Below are 19,069 nucleotides of genomic sequence, written 5' to 3' on the forward strand. Positions count from 1 at the left end.
ATCAGACAGACCACAGCTTTCCCCACATTCAGAGTCCTGCTAAATCCCCTAACCAGCTTCCCCTAATTAATTTCCCAGCACCTTAACCCATATCATTCCTACAGGATATTCTGGCTGGAATTGGTGACTTGTATCCTCTTTACACTCATCAACAAATGAATTCTCAGTGCTGTATTTTTATTTTCATCTCCTTGTGGACAAACAGTGGGTCACTTGCTTTCAAACTTTGCCAACACTTAGTCCAATACACTGCTTCAAGTGGGTGCTCAATAAATACTTTTCAAAAAAAAATGGCGTTTGCTAAGTGCTTTCTAGATCCCAGGCACTATACTAAGCACTGGGGAAGATACAAGAAAATTGGGTAGACACGGTCCCTATCTCATCTAGGGCTCAGTCTTAATTCCTATTTTACAGATGGGGTATTCCGAGGCACAGAGAAGCAAAGTGCCTTGCCCAGCGTCACCCAGCAGACAAAGGGCAGAGCCAAGATTAGAACCCAGGTCCCCGAGACCATTTTTGGGTAGGGATTCTCTCTACCTGATGCCAAATTGTGCTTTCCAAGGGCTTAGTACGGAGCTCTGCACATAGTAAACACTCAATCAATACGTTTGAATAAATGAATGAATTAATAGCCGAGTCAGGATTTGCACCCAGGTCCCCTTACTGCTACCACTACTGTTTACCTCACCCTGGGCCCAGACGCCCTTTTTCCCTGGGAGGTGATGGGAGAAGATTCCCTTCTCCTCCTCCCCTCCAGACCTCCACCAGCCAAGGTTTGTTCACTGCCTCCTCTGCCACAGCTTGGATACACACACAGCTGCCAACACAACCAATCTGACTGTGGTTCTCAGAGGAAAATGAAACAGACTGAAGTCTGGTTGACTCCAGTTAGCTTCTTGCCACTAGCTTTAAGGATTTTGACCGGTGTTCTCTTCCGTGTTTCCCTTCCCTTTTTACCAACTCCCCTCCAGCCCTTGGAGACAGATCTGCTCCCCGTGCCTCTCTAAGGACATTCCCTTCTCCAACACATGGCTTAGATCCTTCCTTCTGCCTGAATCTCCCTCTCCCTTCAAACTTGCCCAGATTAATGTTTCTCCTCCCCATGCCATATCAGCCCAGATACCACCTCTGCATTTACAGATTTGCAACTGCTCACAGCTCTTCCATACCTATAGATTCACATGTAAGCACTTATTAAGCTGTGCATCCACCTTTCCATTCTTATTTCCTCCTAGCTGTATATTCTTTTAGATCGGTCTAGCCCAGCAGACTGGTAAATCCAGGAGGGAAGGAATGAATCTCTTACCTGCACACAGTAAGTGCTCAATAAATACGATTGATTGATTGTTTGATTACCTCCATTGCGTTCACCCGACATTCCTGTACTGAGAAGTTGATGATAGTGCTGTCGGTCTAGAACCAATCACACTCTCTCATTTCCTCCCTGTCATTTCCCACCAGAAACATTTTTTGACGTCCGGGACCCACTACTGGCTGAAATGCTGACCCTGTGCTGAAGGGCCCCCGCCAGGCAAGCGGCTTCCATTTTAGCTGGATGGAGGTGGATGAGGAAGGGGAAACGAGTGATGGTTGGGGCCACTGCACTGTCAAATAGTTACCCTCCTGAAAACCTATCTGCCCCTCTGGAGATGTGGCTCTGCCCCAAAGTCCGAAACTGGCCTCGTGTGTGAGCTTTTCACCTGAATGGCTCAGTCTCTTGCATCCCTATCATGGTCTTTGCCTCCTCCTCCACCAGGTCACATTAAATGGGGTAACATAGCAGAGAGAGCCCCTGCTCTCTCTCCCTCCCTTCAGGCTCATATCTTCTCCTGCTCTCAGGACATCTCCATCTGGATGTCTGTCCGCCATCTAAAATTCAATATGTCCAAGACTGAACTCCTTATCTTCCCTCCCAAACCCTGCCTTCTCCCTGACTTTCCCATCACTGTAGACGGCACTACCATCCTTCCCGTCTCACAAGCCTGCAACCTTGGTGTCATCCTCGACTCTGCTCTCTCGTTCACCCCACACATCCAATCCGTCACCAAAACCTGCCGGTCTCACCTCCGCAACATCGCCAAGATCTTCCCCATCATCTCCATCCAAACAGCTACCCTGCTGGTTCAATCTCTCATCCTATCCCGACTGGATTACTACATCAGCCTCCTCTCTGATCTCCCATCCTCCTGTCTCTCCCCACTTCAGTCTATACTTCACGCTGCTGCCTGGATCATCTCTGTGCAGAAACGCTCTGGGCATGTTACTCCCCTCCTCCAAACTCTCCAGTGGCTACGAGTCAACCTACGCATCAGGCAATAACTCCTCACTCTCGGCTTCAAGGATCTCCATCACCTCGCCCCCTCCTACCTCACCTCCCTTCTTTCCTTCTACAGCCCAGCCCGCACCCTCTGCTCTTCTGCCGCTAACCTCCTCACTGTGCCTTGTTCTCGCTCGTCCCACTGTCGACCCCCGGCCCACGTCCTCCCCATGGCCTAGAATGCCCTCCCTCCACACATCCGCCAAGCTAGCTCTCTTCCTCTCTTCAAAGCCCTCCTGAGGGCTCACCTCCTCGAGAAGGCCTTCCCAGACTGAGCCCCCTCCTTCTTCAACCCCTCCCCCCCACCCTACCTATTTCTCCTTCCCACAGTACCTGTATATATGTTTGTACAGATTTATTACTTCATTTTACTTGTACATATTTACTATTCTACTTATTTTATTTTGTTAATGATGTGCATCTAGCTTTACTTCTATCTATTCTGATGACTTGACACCTGTTCACATGTTTTGTTTTGTTGTCTGTTTCCCACTTCTAGACTGTGAGCCCGTTGTTGGGTAGGGACCGTCTCTATATGTTGCCAACTTGTACTTCCCAAGCACTTAGTATAGTGCTCTGCACACAGGAAGCGCTCAATAAATATGATTGAATGAATGAATGGAGGGTTCTGACCTCTGCTGGGTTGGGATGGACCTCTCTCCACTCCAGTTCTTGGGTGCAGCTGGCTAGGAAGGATGGGACAGCATGGCAACCTCAGCCCCTCTCTGCTCTCCTATGGGCAGGGAGATGATCTTCAGAGAGTCCCCCAATCCCAAAGATGAAGCAGCCACTGTTCCACGGGGAACCCCTGGAGGGTCAACTCAGGTGGGACCTCGTGATCTGGCCGATGCTAAGAACCTCTGCCTGTGAGGTCCCTGAGGTCCTGTAGAGATAAAGGCCCAGTCCCTGAAGCTAGAAAATGGTGCTGCACCCCAGGGTTCCCATGGAAACAACAGCATTTGCATCCCAACATCCCAACTGCTTCTAAAGTTACTGACAATCTACATCAACTGTGGGTGGTTTCAGATTCATCTCATATAACACCTTGGACAATCAGTTTCTCATACAATCCGTAAATTGATCAATTTCATTTTCTGACACGTTCTGATTTCAAAGCTCGAGAGAGCAAGAGATTCCTCTGATTCCATCCTATGATCCTCCCCCAGGCTTAGTGGGGTGGGACAGGGGACTGAGGTTTTGAGAATGGGATGATGGGAAGGAGAAATTCCTGGCTTGAGGAAGAATTATATGGAAATGGCTCCTCCTGTTGTGATGATTTACTCACCTGGGTTCTGGAAACTAGAGTTCCATCAGTGAATATCCCTGTCTCCTCTCAAGATAAGACCTAGTCTTATCAGCCAACCGCCCTGACCTGGACAAATCCTGAATATCCCAACTTGTTGTTTGGGCCTCTGTGTCAGTGGTATATATATCGTTATGTCACAGGGCAATTCCTCTTTTAAGGGGTGGTAGGGGATTATTGGTACCTGGACACAGACATTTTGTCCCAGAATGGATGCTGGGGGAATGTCCCCTTTAGGATCCTTCCCAGGGCATCCTTCAGCTCCCTGTTCCTCAGGCTGTAGATAAGGGGGTTCACAGTGGGGGGCCACCACGGTGTAGAACATGGAAACCAGCAGATCCAGAGCTGAAGGTGAGTCTGAAGGTGGTTTGAGATAGGCAAATGCTGCAGTAAAGAGAAAAATGATGATGACAGAGAGGTGGGGCAGGCAGGTGGAGAAGGCTTTGGTTCGGCCCTCGGAGGATGGCATCCTCAGCACGGCTGAGAAGATGAAGACGTAGGAGAGGGTGATGCAAAGGAAGCATACATCATCTAAGAAGAATCCAGCAGCCACACTCATGTCAGTGGCAATGTGGACTCCAGAGCAGGAGATCTTCAGTAGAGGGGGGATGTCACAGAAGAACTGCTGAACAGAAGTAGACCCACAAAATGTCAGGGAGAAGGTAGAAGCTGAAATCAAGATGGCCAACAGACCCCCACTGAGCCATGACACTGCTGCCATGCGCATACAAGCTGTTTTGTTCATGATGAGCACATAGCGCAGGGGGGAGCACATGGCGGCATAGCGGTCATAAGACATTGCAGTGAGGACAAATAACTCTGAAGCGGCAAGCAGGACCACCAGGAAGAGCTGCGAGACACAACCCAGAAAGGAGATGGAGCTGTCACTGGACAAGGAGTTGACAATGGATTTGGGTACCATCGTAGAAATGTAGCAGAGGTCTATGAAAGACAAGATCTTGAGAAAGAAGTACATGGGGGTGTGGAGACACTGGTCGAGGGTGGTGACAACAATAATGAGGAGATTCCCCAGAAGGGCTACTAGGTAGACCAGGAGGAACAGCGTGGCATGGAGCAGCTGCAGATCCCGGATGTCAGAGAACTCCAGGAGGAGGAATTCAGTCTCTGTGGAGATGTTGGTCATTTCTGGGAGATGATGCTGACTCCCTGGAAAGGAAGAGGGGAACTTCAATTTAGAATCACTGGCATTCCCTCCGGGCTGTAAGTTCCTTTTGGGCAGGTAACACTCCTACAAATTATATGATATCGCACCCTCCCAAGCACTTAGTACAGCGCTCTACACACTGTAAGTGATCAATAAATATGATTGACTCCCATTTTAATAAATGAAGCAGCTGTATTCATTGATCACCTATAGAGTTCAATAATATTGATACTTGTAGGGATATGAACACATCAAGTAATAGCTCAATGGTGTTCACCGAATACTCACTGTGTGCAGAGCACTGTACTAAGTGATCCTACTCTATCCTAATGCTTCTCGACCTCTCAGCTGCCTTCAACACTGTTGACCACCCCCTTCTCCTCAACACACTATCCAACCTTGGCTTGACAGGCTCCGTCCTCTCCTGGTTCTCCTCATCTCTCCGGCCGTTCATTCTCAGTCTCCTCTGTGGGCTCCTCCTCCCCCTCCCAACCCCTTACTGTAGGGGTTCCTCAAGGGTCAGTTCTTGGCCCCCCTTCGTTTCTCTATCTACACTCACTCCCTTGGTGAACTCATTCGCTCCCACGGCTTCAACTATCATCTCTACGCTGATGACACCCAAGTCTACATCTCTGCCCCTCCTCTCTCCCTCCCTCCAGGCTCGTGTCTCCTCCTGCCTTCAGGACATCTCCATCTGGATGTCTGCCCTCCATCTAAAACTCAGTATGTCCAAGACTGAACTCCTTATCTTCCCTCCCAAACTCTGCCCTCTCCCTGAATTTCCCATCACTGTAGACCACACTACCAACCTTCCATATCCCTCCTACCATTCCTTTCCAAACTCCTTGAATGATTCGTCTACACGTGCTGCCACAAATTCCTCAACACCAACTCTCTCTTTGATCCCCTCCAGTCTGGCTTCCGTCCCTCCACAAAAACTGCCCTCTCAAAGGTCACCAATGACCTCCTGCTTGCCAAATCTAACGTCTCATGCTGTATCCTAATCCTCCTCGACCTCTCAGCTGCCTTCGACACTGTGGACCACCCCCTTCTCCTCAACATGCTAATCAACCTTGGCTTCACTGACTCCGTCCTCTCCTGGTTCTCCTCTTATCTCTCATGGTCGTTCATTCTCAGTCTCTTTTGCAGGCTCCTCCTCCTCCTTCTCCTTCCCCTCCCATCCCCTTACTGTGGGGGTTCCTCAAGGTTCAGTTCTTAGTCCCCTTCTGTTCTCGATCTACACTCACTCCCTTGGTGACCTCATTCACTCCCATGGCTTCAACTATCATCTCTGTGCTGATGACACCCAAATCTACATCTCTGCCCCTGCTCGCTCCCTTCCTCCAGGCTCGTGTCTCCTCCTGCCTTCAGGACAGCTCCATCTGGATGTCTGCTTGCCATCTAAAACTCAGTATGTCCAAGACTGAACTCCGTATCTTCCCTCCCAAACCCTGCCCTCTCCCTGAATTTCCCATCACTGTAGAAGGCACAACCAACCTTCCCGTATCACAAGCCCGCAACCTTGGTGTCATCTTCGACTCAGCTCTCTCGTTCACCCCACCCATCCAATCCATCACCAAAACCTGCCGGTCTCACGTCCACAACATCGCCAAGATCTGCCCTTTCATCTCCATCCAAACTGCTACCCTACTGGTTCAATCTCTCAATCTATCCCGACTGGATTACCGCATCAGCCTCCTCTCTGATCTCCCATCCTCCTGTCTCTCCCCATCATCATCATCAATCGTATTTATTGAGTGCTTACTGTGTGTAGAGCACTGTACTAATCGCTTGGGAAGTGCAAGTTGGCAACATATAGAGACAGTCCCTACCCAACAGTGGGCTCACAGTCCAAAAGGGGGAGACAAAACCAAACATACTAACAAAATGAAATAGCCTAGATATGTACAAGTAAAATAAATAAATAAATAAATAGAGTAATAAATATGTACAAACATATATACATATATGCAGGTGCTGTGGGGAAGGGAAGGAGGTAAGATGGGGAGGATGGAGAGGGGGATGAGGAGGAGAGGAAGGAAGGGGCTCAGTCTGGGAAGGCCTCCTGGAGGAGGTGAGCTCTAAGTAGGGCCTTGAAGGGAGGAAGAGAGCTAGCATGGCGGATGGGCAGAGAGAGGGCATTCCAGGCCCGGAGGATGACGTGAGACGGGGGTCGATGGCGGGACAGGAGAGAACGAGGTACGGTGAGGAGATTAGCGGCAGAGGAGCGGAGGGTGCGGGGTGGGCTGTAGAAGGAGAGAAGGGAGGTGAGGTAGGAGGGGGCGAGGTGATGGACAGCCTTGAAGCCCAGGGTGAGGAGTTTCTGCTTGATGCGCAGATTGATTGGTAGCCACTGGAGATTTTTCTTCAGTCTATACTTCACTCTGCTGCCTGGATCATATTTGTGCAGAAACGCTCTGGGTATGTTACTCCCCTCCTCGGAAATCTCCAGTGTGGCTGCCTGTCAACGTACGAATCAAGCAAAAACTCCTCACTCTTGGCTTCAAGGCTCTCCATCACCTCGCTCCCTCCTACCTCACCTCCCTATTTTTCTTCTACGGGCCAGCCCGCACCCTCCACTCCTCCACCGCTAGCTCCTCACGGTACCTTGTTCTAGCCTCTCCAGCCGTCGACCCCCGGCCCATGTCCTTCCCCTGGTTTGGAATACTCTCCCTCCACACATCTGCTAAGTTTGTCTTCTTCCTCCCTTCAAAGCCCTACTGAGAGCTCACCCCTTCCAGGAGGCTTTCCCAGATTGGGCCCCCTTTTTTCTCTCCTCCTCCCCATACCCCCCACTGCCCTACCTCCTTCCCATCCCCACAGCACTTGTATATATATATATATATATATATATATATATAGAGAGAGAGAGAGAGAGAGAGAGAGAGTACAGATTTATTACTCTATTTAACGTGTACATATTTACTATTTTGTTTATTTTATTAATGATGTGCATATAGCATTAATTCTATTTATTCTGGTGATTTTGACACCTGTCTACATGTTTTGTTTTGCTGCCTGTCTCCCCCTTCAAGACTGTGAGCCCGTTGTTGGATAGGGACCGTCTCTGTATGTTGCCGACTTGTACTTCCCAAGCGCTTAGTACAGTGCTCTGCATTCAAAACTCCCCTGTGCTGGGGAGCAGTGTCATGGAAGAGAGTCAAGGAGGAGACTCAAGTTAACTGCAGGGAAGAAGACAATGGTAAACCACTTCTGTATTTTTCCAAGTAAACTCTATGGATGAACTACCAGAACATTTGCAGTTGGAGAATGGGGCATTCCTGGAGAGATAAGTCCATTCATTCGCTATTGGTCAGAGATGACACGATAGCATAAGAAAAAGCAAAGAAGCGTTCAAACATCTCTCCTCCAAACCCTTCACTGGCACCATGTATCTTTTCACATGAAAAAATACCTCACAATTATCTTCAAGGCTTTCTACCATGTGAGACTCACTCTTAATTCCCATTTTAGAGATGCGGTTTATGAGGCACAGGGAAGCAAAGTGACTTGTCCAGCAGCATGGCTCAGTGGAAAGAGCCTGGGCTTTGGAGTCAGGGGTCATGGGTTCAAACCCCGGCTCTACCAGTTGTCAGCTGTGTGACTTTGGGCCAGTCACTTAACTTCTCTGGGCCTCAGTTCCCTCACCTGTAAAATGGGGATTAAGATTGTGAGCCCCCCGTGGGACAACCTGATTTCCTTGTAGCCTCCCCAGTGCTTAGAACAGTGCTTTGGACATAGTAAGCACTTAATAGATGCCATCATTATTATTACTATTATTGTCTGACATCACACAGCACACAAGGGGCAGAGCCAAGATTAGAACCTAGGTCCACGAGCCGGTTGTTGGGTAGGGATTGTCCCTATCTGTTGCCAAATTGTACTTTCCAAGTACTTAGTACAGTGCTCTGTACACAGTAAGCGCTCAATCAATACGATCGAGTAAATGAATGAAGGAAGGAATTAATGAATGTCAGAGTCAGGATAAGAACCCAGGTTTCCTCACTACTACCACTATTATTTGCCTCTCCCTGGGCCCAGACACACTTTTTCCCTGGAAGGTGATGGGAGAAGATTCCCTTCTCCTCCTCCCCTCCAGCCCTCCGCTGGGCAAGGTTTGTTCACTGCCTCCCCTGCCCCACCTTGGATACGCACAAAGCCGCCGACACAACAAATCTGACTGCTGTTCTCTGAGGAAAATGAAACAGACTGAAGTCTGGTTGGCTCCAATCACCTCCTTGCCACTAACTTCAAGGCTTTTGACCGGTGTTCTCCTCTGTGTTTCCCTTCCCTCCACACCGACTACCCTCCAGCCACTGGAAATAGATCTTATCCCTTTTCCTCTCCTCCTCCTCCCCTCCCCATCTCCCCATCTGCCCACTTCTCCATCCCCTTCCCCTCCCCACAGCACTTGTACACGTTTGTACATATTTATTTCTCTATTTTATTAATGATGTGTATTTAGCTATAATTCTATTCATTCTGATGGTATTGTCACCTACTTGTTTTGTTTTGTTGTCCAAGCACTTAGTACAGTGCTCAACACACAGTAAGCGCTCAATAAACACGATTGAATGAATAAATGAATGAATGACAAAGGACCTTCCCTTTTCCAACACATGGCTTAGATCCTTCTTTCTTCCTGAATCTCCCTCTCCCTTCAGACTTGCCCAGATTGATGTTTATTTTCCCTATGCCGATTCAAGCCAGACACCTCCTCTGCATTTACACATTAACAACTGCTCATTGCACTTCCCTACCCATAGATTCACATTACTCAGCACTTATTAAGCTGTGCATCCAGCTTTCCATTCTTATTTCCCCCTAGCTGTAAATTCTTTTGGATCGGTCTAGCCCAGCAGACCGGTAAGTTCAGGAGGGAAGGGATTAAATATCTTACCTCCATCATGTTCACACAACGTTCCTACATGGAGGAGTTGATGAGAGTGCTGATGGTCTAGAACCAATCACACTCTCTCATTCCCTCCCTGTCATTTCTCACCAGAAACATTTTCTGACATCCAGGACACAGTCTTGGCCGAAGTGACCACAACATAATGCTGACACCGTGCAGCGGGGCCCCAGCCAGACATGTTAGCTGGAAGGAGGTGAATGAGGAAGGGGAGATGAGTGATGGTTGGGGCCACTGCACTGTCAAATACTTACCCTCCTGAAAACCCACCCACCCTTATGAGGATGTAGCCCTGACCCAAAGTCCGACAATGGCCCCATGCGTGAGCATTTCCCCTCAATGGCTCCACCTCTCGCATCCCCATCATGGTCTCTCCCTCCACCTCCAACACCCTCCGGTCACACTCACTGGGGCAGTGTAAGGCTGTAGGGCTCTGACCTTCACCGGGTTGGGATGCTCCTCCCTCCACTCCAGTTTGTGGGTGCAGCTGGCTATGAAGGAAGGGACAGCGTGACACCCTCAGCCCCTCTCTTATCTCCTGTGGGCAGGGAGATGTTCTTCAGAGAGTCCCCCATCCCCATAGATGAAACAGCCACTGCTCCCTGGGGAACCCCTGGAGGATCAACTCAGGTGGGACCGCGTGTCCTGGCCAACGCCAAAATCCTCTGCCTGTGAGGTCTCTGAGGTTCTTTAGGGATAAAGGACAAGGCTCTAAAGCTGCAGCAATGGTGCCGCACTCCAGCGTTCCCATGGAAACAACACCATCTGCATCCCAACATCCCAACTGTTTCTAATGTTACTGACAATCTACATCAACTGTGAGTGGTTTCAGCTTCATCTCACATACCACCTTAGATGGTCAGCTTCTCATTTAGTCAGTCAGTTGATAGATTTCATTTTCTGACATCTTCTGATTTCAAAGCTCGAAAGACCAAGAGATTCCTGTGAATCCATCCTCTGATCCTCCCCCAGGCTGAGTGGGGTGGGGCAGGGGACTGAGGCTTCGCGAATGGGGGGATGGGAAGGAGAGATTCCTTGCTTGAGGAAGAATAAGATGGAAATGGCTCCTCCTGTTGTGATGATTTACTAACCTGGGTTCTGGAAACTAGACTTCCAAACCACTGCCTTGCTGGTTCAATCTCTCATCCTATCCTGACTGGATTACTGCACCAGCCTCCTTTCTGATCTCCCATCCTCCTGTCTCTCCCTGGTTCAGTCTATACTTCACTCTGCTGCCCGGATTTTCTTTGTACAGAAACACTCTAGGCATGTCACTCCCCTCCTGAAAAATCTCATAGTGGTTGCCTGTCAAACTATGAATTATGCAAAAAATCCTAACACTCGGAAACAAGGCTCTCCTTCACCTCGCCCCCTTCTACCTCACCCTCCTTCTCTCCTTCTATGGCCCAGCCCGCAACCTCTGCTCCTCTGCCGCTAACCTCCTCGCTGTGCATCGTTCTCACCTGTCCCGCTATCGACCCCCGGCCCACGTCCTTCCTCCGGACTGGAATGCCCTCCCACCACATATCCCCCAAAGTAGCTCTCTTCCCCCCTTCAAAGCCCTACTGAAAGCTCACCTCCTCTAGGAGGCCTTCCCAGACTGAGCCCCCTTTTTCCTCTCCTCCTCCCCATCACCCCCCCAGCCCTACCTCCTTCCTCTCCCCACAGCACTTGTATATATTTGTACAGATTTATTACTCTATTAATTTTAATTATACATATTTACTATTCTATTTATTTTGTTAATGATGTGCATATAGCTTTAATTCTATTTGTTCTGATGATTTTGACACCTGTCTACATGTTGTCTGTCTCCCCCTTCTAGACCGTGAGCCCGTTGTTGGGTAGGGACCGTCTCTATATGTTGCTGACTTGTACTCCCCAAGTGCTTAGTCCAGTGTTCTGCACACAGTAAGTGCTCAATAAATACGATTGAATGAATGGAGTTCCATCAGTGAATGTCTCTATCTCTTTTCAAACACCATTATCACTATTATTTTTATTATTTGGTATTAACAATTTCTGTGTCGAAGTCTGTGCCACCTGATGATAAATAATTCAATCGATCAATGGTATTTTTAGTAATAATGATAATAATGGTGGTTTTTGTTAAGCGCTTACTATGTGCAAAGCACTGTTCTAAGCACTGGGGAGGTTACAAGGTGATCAGGTTGTCCCAGGTGGGGCTCACAGTCTTACTTCCAATTTTACAGGTAAAGTAACTGAGGCCCAGAGAAGTGAAGTGACTTGCCCAAAGTCACAGAGCTGACAGTTGGCGGAGCCGGGATTTGAACCCATGACCTCTGACTCCAAAGCCCCTGCTCTTTCCACTGAGCCACGATGCTTGTTGAGTGTTTACTGTGTGCCTTACATTGTACTAAGCGCTCTGCAGAGTACAATACAATGGAGTTGGTAGATACAATTCGTGCCCACAGTGTCCAAAGATGAAATTACAATCCAAATAGGCATTTTTCCCATCCCACAGGGGCTCAGCAAGTAAGAGGAAGTGAGAGCCCAGGAGCACAGGAATGGTAAGACACTAACGCCAGCTCACACAGCTGGCCAGTGGCCGAGCTGGAATTAGAACTCAGGTCACGTGACATCCATTCACATGCCACTGAGCCATGAGGCCTCCTAGGGAATGAATACATTGCCACTCATGACCTAGTCTTATCAGCCAACCTCCCAGACCTTGACAAATCCTTAATATCCCGACTTGTTTTTTTGGGACTCTGAGTCAGTGATATCTATGCATATGTCTAAAGGCAATTCCTCTTTCAAAGAGGTCATAGGGGATTATTAGTACATGAACACAGACAGTTTATCCCAGAATGGATGCTGGGGGAATTTCCCATTTAGGACCCTTCAGGTCCCTGTTCCTCAGACTGTAGATAAGGGAGTTCAGAGTGGGGGGCACCACAGTGTAGAACATGGAAACCAGCAGATCCAGAGCCGAGGGCAAGTCTGAAGGTGGTTTGAGATAGGCAAATGCTGCGGTAAAGAGAAAAATGATGATGACAGTGAGATGGGGCAGGCAGGTGGAGAAGGCTTTGGTTCGGCCCTTGGAGGACGGCATCCTCAGAACGGCTGAGAAGATGTGGACATAGGAGAAGATGACGAAAAAAAAGTAGATGCCATCTAAGACTATCACAGTAGCCACACTCACATCTATGGCAATGTGGTCCTCAGAGCAGGAGATCTTCAGCAGAGGGGGGGACATCACAGAAGAGCTGCTGGACAGTATTGGACCCACAAAAGTTCAGGGAGAAGGTAGAAGCTGAAAGCCGGACTCCAAACAGACCCCCACTGAGCCATGATGCTGTTACTAAGTGCACACAGGCTGTTTTGTTCATGATGAGCTCATAACGCAAGGGGGAGCAGATGGCGGCATAGCGGTCATAAGACATTGAAGTGAGGACATAAAACTCTGAAGCAGCAAACAAGAACACTAGGAAGAGCTGCGAGACACAACCCAGAAAGGAGATGGAGCTGTCACTGGTCAAGGAGTTGACAATGGATTTGGGGACCGTGGTAGAAATGTAGCAGAGGTCTATGAAGGACAGATTCTTGAGAAAGAAGTACATGGGGGTGTGGAGACGCTGGTCGAGGGTGGTGACAGCAACAATGAGGAGATTCCCCAGAAGGGCCATCAGGTAGACAAGGAGGAACAGCATGGCATAGACCAGCTGCAGCTCCCGGATGTCAGAGAACCCCAGGAGGAAGAAATCAGTCACAGTGGAGTTGTTGGTCATTTCTGGGAGATGATGCTGACTCCCTGGAAAGGAAGAGGGGAACTTCAATTTAGAAGCATTGGCATTCCCTCCAGACTGCAAGTTCCTTTTGGACAGGTAACACTTCTACAAATTATAGCATATTGTACCCTCTCAAGCAATTAGTACAGTACTCTACACACTGCAAGTGATCAATAGATATGATTGATTCCCATTTTAATGAATAAAGCATTTTTATTCATTGATCACCAATAGTGTTCAACAGTATTGATACATGCAGGGGTATGAAGACATCAATCAATAGCTCAATGGTATTTACTGAATAGCTCTGTACTAAGTGCTTGGGAGAGTTCAATCCAACGGAGTTGGCAGCTACTTTCCTGCCCACCAAGAGGTAACAGTCTGGTGGGTAGACTCTGCATACCATAAATGCTTAATAAATACAATGGAAGGATAGCATCGATGACATAATCAACACTAATTCCTTTTGGAGCTTGCCAGCGCTTAGAACAGTGCTTCACATATAGTGAGCGCTTACCGAATACCATCATCATTATTATTAAATCAATCTGTTTATTTTTCACTTGTAGTGTTCAATAGTATTTATATGTGCAGTGGTCTGGCGTGTCTTGACTTATGCTGTCGATTCGCCTCCGACCCATAGTGACTCCGTGGAAGCTTCTCTCCCAGAATACCCCACCTCCATCTGCAAGCATTCTGGTATTGTATCCGTAGAGTTTTCTTGGTAAAAATAGAGAAGTGGTTTACCATTGCTTTCTTCCACCCAGTAAACCTGAGTCTCCACCCTCGACTCTCTCCCCTGCCACTGCTGCCCAGAACAGGTGCGTTTTGACTGGCAGCAGATTGCCTTCCACTCGCTAGCCACTGCCCAAGCTAGGAATGGAATGGGTATCCCTCTGCTTCACTCTCCCTTCCTTGACTGAGACTGGTAGAGTACTGGAAACTCTCCAGGTGTGATCCTTTGAGGGGGCAGGGGTATGTACCCATCAGTGAATCAAGCAATGGTATTTACTGAGCACTTAGGGCTCAGTCTTCATTCCCATTTTACAGATGCAGTATTTGAGGCACAGAGAAGCAAAGTGCCTTGCCCAAGATCACCCAGCAATCAAGGGGCAGAGCCAGTATTAGAATCCAGGTCCCTGAGCTCATTGGTGGGTAGGGATTGTCTCTACCTGTTGCCAAATTGTACTTTCGATGTGCTTAGTACGGTTCTCTGCACATGGTAAGCGCTAAATAAATACAATTGAATGAATGAATAAATTAGTAGCAGAGTCAGGACTAGAACCGAGGTCCCCTTACTACTACCACTATACTTTGCCTCTCCCTGGGCCCAGGCACCCATTTTCCCTGGGAGGTGATGGGAGAAGATTCCCTTCTGCTCCTCCCCTCCAGACCTCCTCCAGCCAAGGTTTGTTCACTGCCTCCCCTGCCCCACCCTGGGCACACAAATCTGATTGTGGTTCTTAGAGGAAAATGAATTCGAATTAAGTTTAGTTGACTTCAATCAACTCCTTGCCATTAGCTGTAAGGCTTTTTACCCGTGTTCTCCTCCGTGTTTCCTTTCCGTCTTCACCAACTCCCCTCCAGCCCTTGGAAACAGATCTGCTCCCTGTGCCTCTCCAAGGACATTCCCTTCTCCAACACATGGCTCAGATCCTTTCTTCTGCCCGAATCTCCCTCTCCCTCCAAACTTGCCCAGATTGATGTTTCTTCTCCCCATGCTGAATCAGCCCAGATGCCACCTCTGCATTTACACATTCAGAAGTGCTCATAGCTCTTCCCTACATATAGAGTCACATTACTATGTAAGAACTTATTAAGCTGTGCATTCAGATTTTCACGCTTATTTCCCCCTAGCTGTAAATTATTTTGGATCAGTCTTGCCCAGCAGACTGGCAAATCCAGGAGGGAAGGGATTGAATCTCTTACCTGCATTGTGTTCACCTGACATTTCTGCATGGAGTAATTGATGATAGTGCTGGTGGTCTAGAACCAATCACACTCTCTCATTCCCTCCCTCTCACTTCCCACCAGAAACATTTTCTGACATCCAGGACCCACTTATGTCCAATGGGACCACAGCATAATGCTGACGCTGTGCTGCTGGGTCCCAGCCAGCCGCTCAGACACACACACACACACACACACACACACACACACACACACACACACACACACTTGCTTAAACTGACTGTGGTTACATACACATAAACACACATAGTCACACAAACCCACACCTATTTAGCCACTGATTTGTTCATTTAAATATTGGCTAAAGCATCACTCCCCCAAATCAGTATCATACCTGGAGAGTTTCCAGTACTCTGCCAGTCTTGGCTACCAGACGGATGGTTAAGCAGAGGCATACCTGTTCCATTCCCAGCTTGGGCAGTGGCTAGCAGGTGGAAGGCAATCTGCTACAAGTCAAAGCTCCCCTGTACTGGGCAGCAGTGTCATGGGAGAGAGTTGAGGAGGAGACTCAGGTTTACTGCAGGGAAGAAGGAAATGGTAAACCACTTTTGTATTTTTACCAAGAAAACTGTATGGGTAAACTACCACAACATTTGCAGTTGGAGAATGGGGCGTTCCAAGAGAGATTTGTCCATTCATTCCCTATAGGTCAGACACGACACGATAGCAAAAGAAAAGACAAAGAGCACAAACATCTCTCCTCCAAACCCTTCACTGGCACCATCTATCTTTTCACATGAAACAAAAACACCTCACAATTATCTTCAAGGCTTTCTTCCATGTGAGACTCACTCTAAATTCCCATTTTACAGATGCGGTATCTGAGGCACAGAGAGGCAAAATGATTTGCCCGATGTCACACAGTAGACAAGAGGCAGAGTCAGGATTAGAAGCTAGGTCCCCGAGCCGGTTGCACTTTTCCAAATTATACTTTCCAAGCTCTTAGTACAGTGTTCTGCACACAGTAAGCACTCAATCAATACGATCGGTTGAATGAAAGAATGAATGGTAGAGTCGGGATTACAACCCATGTCTCCTTACTATTAACACTACTATTTGCCTCTCCTTGGGCCCAGACACACTTTTTCCCAGGAAGGTGATGGGAGAAAATTCCCTTCTCCTCCTCCCTTCCAGACCTCCGCCAGCCAAGGTTTGCTCACTCCCTTCCCTGCCCCACCTTGGATACACACACAGCCACCGACACAACAAATCTGACTGTGGTTCTCAGAGGAAAATGAAACAGACTGAAGTCTGGTTGACTCCAATCAACTAGCTTGATTGGACTACTACTACAACCACTAGCTTCAAGGCTTTTGACTGGTGTTCTCCTCCGTGTTTCCCTTCCCTCTTCACCAACTACCCTCTAGCCCTTGGAAATAGATCTTCTCCCTTTTCCTCTCCTCCTCCTCCCCTCCCCATCCCCCCCCTCCACCCTATCCCCTTCCCCTCCCCTCAGCACTTGTGTATTTTGGACATATTTATTACTCTATTCATTTTATTAATGATGTGTATTTAGCTATAATTCTATTTATTCTGATGGTATTGCCCCCTGTCTACTTGTTTTCTTTTGTTGTCTGTCTCCCACTTCTAGATTGTGAACCCGTTACTGGGTAGGGACCTTCTCTATATGTTGCCGATTTGAACTTCCCAAGCGGTTAGTACCCTGCTCTGCGCACAGTAAGTGCTCAATAAATGCAACTGAATGAATGAAAATGGACAGTCCCTTCTCCAACACATGGCTTAGATCCTTCTTTCTTCCCGAACCTCCCTATCCCTTCAAATTTGCCCAGATTGATGTTTCTACTCCCCATGCGATTCAGGCCAGATACCATCTCTGCATTTATACATTCACAACTGCTCATTGCACTTCCTTAGCTATAAAGTCACATTACTAAGCACTTACTAAACTGTGCATCCACCTTTCCATTCTTATTTCCCCCTAGCTGTAAATTCTTTTGGATCAGTCTAGCCCAGCAGACTGGAAATCCAGGAGGGAAGGGATTGAATCTCTTACCTCCATTGTGTTCACCCAACATTCCTGCATGGAGGAGTTGATGATAGTGCTAGTGGTCTAGAAAGCAATCACATTCTCTCATTCCCTCCCTGTCATTTCTCACCAGAAACTTATTCTGACGTCCAGGACAAACTCCTGGCTGAAGTGATGACATTGTCCTGCAGGGCCCCAGCCAGGCAAGTGGCTTCCATGTTAGCTGAATGGGGGTGGATGAAGAAGGGGAGATGAGTGATGGTTGGGGTCACTGCACTATCAAATACATACCTTCCTGAAAGCCCACCTGCCCCTCAGGGGATGAAGCCCTGCCCCAAAGTCTGAAACTGGCTCCGTGTGGGAGCACTTCCCCAGAATGGCTCCATCTCCTGCATCTCCATCATGGTTTCTCCCTCCCCCTCCAATACCCCCCGGCCACATGCACTAGGGCAGCATAGGGCTGGGGGGCTCTGACCTCAGCGGGCTAGGGATGGTCCTCTCTCCAGTCCAGTTCTTGGGTGCAGCTGGCTATGAAGGAAGGGACAGCATGGCACCCTCAGCCCCTCTCTGATCACCTCTGGGCAGGGAGATGTTATTCAGCGAGTCCCCCTCCCCAAAGATAAAGCTGCCACTGCACCGTGGGGAATACCAGGAAGATCAACTCAGGTGGGACTTTGTGTCCTGGCCAATGCCAAAATCCTCTGCCTGAGAGATCCCTGAGGTCCTGCAGAGATAAAGGCCCAGTCCCCAAAGCTGCAACAATGTTGCTGTACCCCAGGATTTCCATGGAAACAACAGTATCTGCATCCCAATATCCCAAGTGTTTCTAATGTTATTGACAATCTACAGCAACTGTGGGTGGTTTCAGCCTCACCTCATATACATCTTTAGTCAATGACCTTCTCATTCAATCAGTCAGTTGAACAGATTCATTTTCTGACACCTTCTGATTGCAAAGCTAGATAGAGCAAGACATTCCTCTGAATCCATCCTATGATTCTCCCCCAGGCTGAGTGGGGTGGGGCAGGGGACTGGGGTTTTGGGAATGGGATGATGGGAAGGAGAAATTCCTGGCTTGAGGAAGAATAGGATGGAAATGGCTCCTCCTGATGTGATGATTTAATAACCTGGGTTCTGGAAACTAGAGTTCCAACAGTGAATGTCTCTGTTCCCCTTTCAAACACCATTATTATGATTATTATCATTTTTATTATCTGGTGTTAACAATTTCTGTGTCCATGTCCATGCCACGTGATGAAGCAGAAACAAATTAATTCTATCCATCGAATGTATTTGTTGTGTGTTCACTGTGCACAGAACATCATAGTAAGCACTTTGAAGAGTACAATACAATAGAGTTGATAGATTCAATCCGTGCCCACAATGGGTTTACAGCCCAAAGATGAAATTACAATCCAATCAGACACGTTTCCTGTCCCAAAAGGGCTCAGAGTGTAAGAGAAAGTGAGAGCCCTGGAATGGTAAGACACTAATGCCAGGTCTCACAGCAGGCCAGTGGCTGAGCTGGGATTAGAACTTGTCTGTAAAATAGGGATTAAGACTGTGAGCCCCAGGTGGGACAACTTGATCACTTTGTAACCTCCCCAGCACTTAGAACAGTGCTTTCCGCATAGTATGTGCTTAATAAATGCCATCAATATT

At 48.1% G+C, this 19,069-nt stretch overlaps 1 protein-coding gene and 1 non-coding gene across 2 annotated transcripts in view; both read right to left on the bottom strand.

Moving 5' to 3' along the window:
* Positions 1-10,318: 10,318 nt before the first annotated feature.
* The window catches only part of LOC119923895 (olfactory receptor 14A16-like), a 35,999-nt gene continuing 27,248 nt past the window's right edge, over positions 10,319-19,069 (bottom strand). Inside the window, 2 exon segments of the mRNA XM_038743077.1 lie at positions 10,319-10,385; positions 12,769-12,896. Of these exon segments, the coding sequence (XP_038599005.1) occupies positions 10,319-10,385; positions 12,769-12,896 (195 nt within the window).
* LOC119923904 lies at positions 14,281-14,418 on the bottom strand. Its single transcript, XR_005449000.1, has one exon. It is a non-coding gene; the product is annotated as a small nucleolar RNA SNORA7 (small nucleolar RNA).

Source organism: Tachyglossus aculeatus, unplaced genomic scaffold, assembly GCF_015852505.1.
Source record: "Tachyglossus aculeatus isolate mTacAcu1 unplaced genomic scaffold, mTacAcu1.pri scaffold_67_arrow_ctg1, whole genome shotgun sequence".
NCBI classification, from domain to species: domain Eukaryota; kingdom Metazoa; phylum Chordata; class Mammalia; order Monotremata; family Tachyglossidae; genus Tachyglossus; species Tachyglossus aculeatus.